Consider the following 6351-nt stretch of genomic DNA (forward strand, 5'->3'; position numbering starts at 1 on the left):
GGCAGGAGACTCACTTAAGCCCAGGAGTTGGAGGTTGCTGTGAGCTGTGATGTCACAGCACTCTACCCAGGGGGACAGCTTGAGGCTCCTGTCTCCAAAAAAAAAAAGACCAATTGGGAAACCATTGAAGGACTTTAAGGAGAAATGTGCTATTCTCAAATGTATTATTTAAAAAAGTACCTCTGGCTGCTGAATGGCAAATGCCTGGAGGGTTGGCAAGAAGGTAGACGGCTGTATCAATAGCACAGGTGAGGGATGCTGGTGGCTTTCGGTGGTCATAGTGGTAGTGAAGGTATAGGTGAGGGAACAGATTTGAGCTTTATTTCAGAGGCGGAATTCTTATGTATAGGGAGTGCAGGAAAATGAGGTGACAAAGATGATGACATAGAATTGTTTCACTTCCTGGAATTGGGACAGACGAGTGAGGAGGAGCAGATATGGGGATAGGGCAGGAGGCGGGTCGGGCATCTCTGACCTGATAAATTAGAGATACTGTGAGACATGCAAGTGGAGATTCTGAGTAGGCATTTGGCGGTGAGTGTGGAGTCCACCTGAGGGCTGGGTCTTTATTTGGGGTCATCAGCATAGAGGTGGAATTTAAACCAGTGGAACTAGATGAGCTTACCTCTGTATGGATGTAGATAGAGAAGAGGGCCCAGGACCATGGCCTAAGAAACCCGGACAAAAATGGCATGTAGCTCTAGTCACCGAGCTCAGTGGCCTGACAGGTGCAGCAGACCTCCCTTTGATCTGCCATGCCAGAAACCCGAGTGACAGGTGGCTGTGGGAAGAGTCCAGGATGTGGGAGAAGTATGGTAGAGAGCGGTATTTCTATTCTCCCATCAAAGCACACTGTCGCGCCTCTTGAATAGTTGGTGAAGGAATCTTTGCCTCAGCTTTTCATTCATTCCTTTCCCATCGTACACGTGGACAGTTTGATTGGACTAAGTGTTATGAGAAAAACAGAGAAATTCAGGCCTAGAACCTGCTCTCAAGGATTTATAATTTAGTCAGATGAGAGAAATAAATGCATGAATTAAAAAGAATGACAAAATAAGTGTGCCAGCCTGCTTCCAGTTTTGCAACTCAAGTCCAGAGGAAGAATGAGTACAGGAATGAGTAGAGAAGTATTCGGAAGACTCTCCTTCTCCTCGCTGGGGGGAGAGGTGGAGTTCTGCCTGAGCTGGAGCAGAGTGCTGTTTGTGTAGGGAAGAGCAAAATATGAGCATAGGTGCTCTGTTACTGTCTGCCCGGCTGTTTGCTGACTGTTACAGGGAGTGATTGGTGTGGCTGGAGTGGATGTTTCCACTTGGAGAGAACACGGCTACAAGCACAAAAAGGGTGAGTTAGGGGCACAGGAGGAAGCAGACTTCTGTTGTAGGTAAGTGCTTAGCCAACAGAAGGAGATGAGGAGAGTATTTGGGAAACATAAATTTTCAAATAATTTGGAGTGTTTAAAAAAAGTAAAACTAGAAGCAGCATATCAAGTTAGGGGTGTAGATTCTAGAATTTATCTTCTATTTGCCTCATTTATTACCCTTGTGATTTAGACAAATGATTTCATCTCCCCAAGTCTCATTTCCCTGTGTGTAGAATGAAGATATGAATAGTACCTACCTCATAGCACAGCGCCTGGTGCATACTAAGTACTCCGTTACGGCTGTTATTAGTCATCACGACCTGTCTAAAATCATGGGAAAATGATTAGGTGATGATGGCTCTTTTTTCTGAGCAGTGTAATAAAACTTACTATTTGCACATTGCTTTGGTTCTTATTTGTCATTATAAATACATATTTATATCTCTCCGATCAGTTATCCTTAAGAGCTAATTTGACAGAAAGATTTACATATATAGTATCTCATCAAGTTTCCCTTTCCTGCTGTTTTGATAAATGCTAGGCAGTTTTAGTAAGCGAACCCTTTATTCTAAATATTTACTGATTTAGAAGCCATTCCTTCTGCTTCTGTTGGTTGACTGAATTACAATGTAGTTAGAAGGCAGCAATTATAGGTAGCTGGAATTATGTGTGATGCATTCAAAAGGTATGGTTAGTCATAAAATGTGTTAAGTTAGAGAAACTGAAGAGTCTGCCATTTGTGAGCATCAGAGGACTAGACAGGAGGAAACGTAGTCTCTGTTCTTACTTGGGAACACTTGATCCAGAGGCAGAGAGTGGCGTGAAGTCACAGAGCCCCGCTCTGAGAAGTCTCCCAAGGGTTTTGTGTTTTGTCTAGATAAGATATCAAAATTTAGATCAAAGCATCTTAATCCTCACTCACAAAATAAACTATGTTTCTGCTTTTTTTTTTCTTCAGGTATATATTTTTGCCTGACTTTACAGATTTATTTTAAATCTTTCATAGGCAGTCATAGCACATTGGCATCTGAAATAACAAGCCATTTATTTGGGACAGAGCAAGCCCATGCTTCATTTACTTCACTTGGGAACTTTCATGGCTCTTCCCACAAAACCATTTGATCAATTCCCAGTTTCTCCCACAAGGACAGTGTAGTCAAGCCTTTTCATTTGTTGCCTATGACGGCTTATGGTCAGGTCTAGCCATATATGGAGGGGCTCAGCTGTTTCTCAGAAATGAGAGAGCATAGCGGGCATCTTCATCAGTAGCTCAGTTAGGTGGAAATGCTTTGTTAAGTTGCCAGCTACATTAGGAAAGGTGCCATCTGTGGTTGGACTAAATCCAACTCTGGTGAGGTGCAGGGGATGACCAGCTAATAGAAGGTGCATGATCTACGGAGGAAGGTCAAGTTTCAAAATAGGAAGTGTGAGTTCTCATGGTCCTAGGGCAAGACACTTAGGTGTACCTTGTTGCCACCTACAGGGCCCCCATGGCCCCTGGTCTTGATCACGCAGGAAGGAACGAGGCGTGATGCGGATTAGAAGTACAAGCTTGTGGGAGGCGGGCTAGCCCTTCTTTGCAGGGTAGCCCCGAGCAACCTCCGAACTAGCCTTTTATTGAGACAGCACAATACAGGTGAGAGGAGTAATTAACAATGACGGTGTGCTGAAGGCATAGGCTCTTTCTCAGTAAGAAGCTCCTGTGGGTGAATTGCCTGAGAATCCAGCCCCAGCTTAAATCATCTTGCTCAGAGGTGGTCTGGCTCTTGGCATCCTCTACAGTACCTTAGTTTTTTCTGTTTGTAAAAACAAGGATAATATCATTTGCCAGGGCCATTTGTTTGAGGAACAAAGAAGATGACATTTATTAAAATGTTTTGGAAGTAAAAGTGTGGCCTTGTCCTTGATTGAGAAAAGATACTTGGGCTTATAATATTTATTTATTCTCCTTTCTGTGTTCTGATTATTTTAGTGTGCTTTACTCTGTAGAAAGTCTGGAGTAACTGACCACTATGCATTGGATGACCATCATGCCCTTCATTTAGCTAGGAAGATCGTGAAGAATCTCAATTATCAAAAGAAACTGGATGTAAGTAGGATATGTTCTCATACCTTTTATGTTCCTGAAAAGCATTTGGCTCCTGTCACCTGGAAATCATGTCTTTAAGTCATTGTGTATTTCTGCAGGTTACCATTGAACCTCCTGAGGATCCTTTATTTCCTGCTGACGAACTGTATGGAATAGTTGGTGCTAACCTGAAGAGGACCTTTGATGTTCGTGAGGTATGTGGATGTGGACCTGTGAGTTGGGAACTGGCTGCTCGTCTCCTTGGATGTGAATCCATTTTCAGAGCTGAAGTTTGTTAAGATATGTTCATGCCTCGGGACTGATGTGGATCTTGGCAAGGCGCGACGCACACAGGGAAGATCTCTTTCCACAGCGCACGGATCACTGGTACACAGTAAATACCGAAAGAGAGGGGGGAAACTTTTTTTTTCATATCAGAGGGGTAACGTGCTGGAATTGTAACAATGCGTAAGGGAGGCATATCTCATAGGTGGGCATGAAAATGCAGTCATCACATTTATGAACAACAGAAGGATTGAAGGGACAACTTCTTCCTTAGAAGAAATGAAGTCTTCTTATCATTTTCATCGCATGGTGACAAAATATGATTTGTTCATAAATAGGATTCCATATTCCTGTGACATTTGTAATGATATAAGGCAACTACATAATTTTCAACTGTTTCTTTTCCTTGTTCTTATTTCATGAAAATGGCAGTAAATTTTTAGAAGAGAAAGACATATCCTTTTAGATCAATATTACATTAGCAAAGATTAGACCTGAGTACAGTTAGGTGTTGCTGTGGTTACAGATGGTTGCCATAGTCTTCTGTAATCTAGATTGACAACTTTTAGTGTTTGTATGGAGCATGTAGTTTTTATTTAGTTCAGTATCCATAGCTGGCAGTATAGTTTTTAACTTAGGAAATATTTTAGTATCAGGTTCTGTGCTAAAATTTTTTATATTTTAAATTACTTTTCCTGGGGTGGTGCCTGTGGCTCAGTGGGTAGGGCTCTGGCCCCATATACCGAGGATGGCAGGTTCAAACCCGGCCCTGACCAAAGTGCAACAAAAAAGTAGCCGGCTGTTGTGGCAGGTGCCTGTAGTCCCAGCTACTTGGGAGGCTGAGGCAAGAGAATTGCCTACACCCAGGAGTTGAGGTTGCTGTGAGCTCTGTGATGCCACGGCACTCTACCAAGGGTGAGAAAGTGAGACTCTGTCTCTAATAAAAAAACAAAATAAATTACTTTTCCCCCTTGACTATAAAACTGTTAATATATTATTTGTGAAAATGTAGAAAATATAGAAAAGGAAAATACAGAAAAGGGAAAAATATTGCTTGTAATTTCCATCATCTTGAGAAGGCAACTAATATTTAGATGTTTTAGCTTAATGCACATGTATATGTTTTTATGTGGTTGAGTTAGTTTTTTTTAATTCAGTTTTTCCAGTTTAAATTTTTTAAAGTTCTTCATGAAACATTTGCCATGGAATGGCTAAGTCTTACCTCCTATAATAGTGATTAGCAACATGGTAGACACTCAATAAATATTTTTTAAATAAATTGAAGAATATGACATTCCATTGTATGAATAATGAATTTGTACAATTACAGTAGAACCCCCATAGTTGACCTCCTCCTTAAATTGACCTAATTTTCATAGACCAGACGTGTACCACATGTACGTAACACTAAGCACAGTAGGCCTAGTTCCTTATGCTGACCAACTCTGTATGTTGACCAATTTACTATAGTACCTTTGGGGGGATCACCTTACAGAGGTTCTACTGTATTAGGTAATATCTTGTTGCGAGAACCTCATTAATCCTGGATTTTATAGAATTTCAGCTAACTACTTTACTTTAGTAAGGTGACTTAGTTAACTGTAAATTTGTGAATTAGGTTTTTATTTTGACTTTTAATTATGTCACAGAAAAAATTGGTGCTTATACTTTGATATGCTTGAAAAATTAGTGGTTCCAGATAGTCAAGTTTTCTAGATGGCTGAAAATTCCTTCTTTTTAGCATAGTGACTTTTTCATTTATTCAATAGTATTTTTTGAGTACATGTTCTATGCATATGTGTTTGGGGTGGCAGGAAGAGAGCTAAATGGATCCAAATGCTGCCTTCGTCTTGTTTCCATTTCATTTTAATGGAAATCTTTTCAAAATGATAGACTCCTCCTTTCTTAAATAGTAACCTGGACCTTTGCTTTTTGCTGATTCATGCTGATTGTTGTGAATATAATTTATTAAAATATTCTATAGTAGGGAAGAAGCCTTATATAGAGATCTTAATAGTGCATGGAGCTTTGGGACAGCCCTGGAATCTGAATTGAAAACTTGGGCTCGGCTTGGCGCCTGTGGCTCAAGTGGCTAAGGCACCAGCCACGTACACCTGAGTTGGCAGGTTCAAATCCAGCCCGGGCCCGCCAAACAACAATGACGGCAGCAACCAAAAAAAAAAAAAAAATAGCCGGGTGTTGTGGCGGGGGCCTGTAGTCCCAGCTACTTGGGAGGCAGAGGCAGGAGACTCGCTTGAGCCCAGGAGTTGGAGGTTGCTGTGAGCGTGATGCCACAGTACTCTACCCGGGGGGACAGCTTGAGGCTCTGTCTCAAAAAAAAAAAAAAAAAAAGAAAACTTCAGCTCTAGTTCTTATTCTCCTACTCAGTGGTAACTGGCATTTAGCCTCTCTGAGCATCAATTTCTGCTTCTAGAAGTAAGAATAGAGCCAGATTATCTGCTTAATGAGGTTTGGATTTTTTGGTGAAGATAAGTTAATGTATTTTGTGTGGCTGGGTGGTGTTAACTGTAAAGCAAGTATCAGAAGGTTTTATACTAAATGGCTTTGGATTGTTGTGCCCTTGAGGGGCTCTACCTTCCTGTGGAGGAATGATTGTTAAAGGTACAGTGTTAGGGGT

At 41.2% G+C, this 6351-nt stretch overlaps 1 protein-coding gene and 1 non-coding gene across 3 annotated transcripts in view; one reads left to right on the forward strand and one right to left on the reverse strand.

Annotated features, from left to right (window-relative positions):
* The window catches only part of MCCC2 (methylcrotonoyl-CoA carboxylase 2), a 76307-nt gene that overhangs the window by 48430 nt on the left and 21526 nt on the right, over positions 1–6351 (forward strand). For both annotated transcript variants that reach the window (XM_012802814.2, XM_003785896.3), the window contains exons 9-10: positions 3350–3449; positions 3548–3643. In XM_012802814.2, coding sequence (XP_012658268.1) covers positions 3350–3449; positions 3548–3643 — 196 coding nt within the window. The remainder of the gene's footprint in view (positions 1–3349; positions 3450–3547; positions 3644–6351) is intronic.
* On the reverse strand, positions 3861–3964 carry LOC111723942. The gene has a single exon (XR_002772347.1). It is a non-coding gene; the product is annotated as a small nucleolar RNA U13 (small nucleolar RNA).

This window comes from Otolemur garnettii, unplaced genomic scaffold (assembly GCF_000181295.1).
Source record: "Otolemur garnettii isolate 467f Iridium unplaced genomic scaffold, OtoGar3 scaffold00017, whole genome shotgun sequence".
NCBI lineage: Eukaryota > Metazoa > Chordata > Mammalia > Primates > Galagidae > Otolemur > Otolemur garnettii.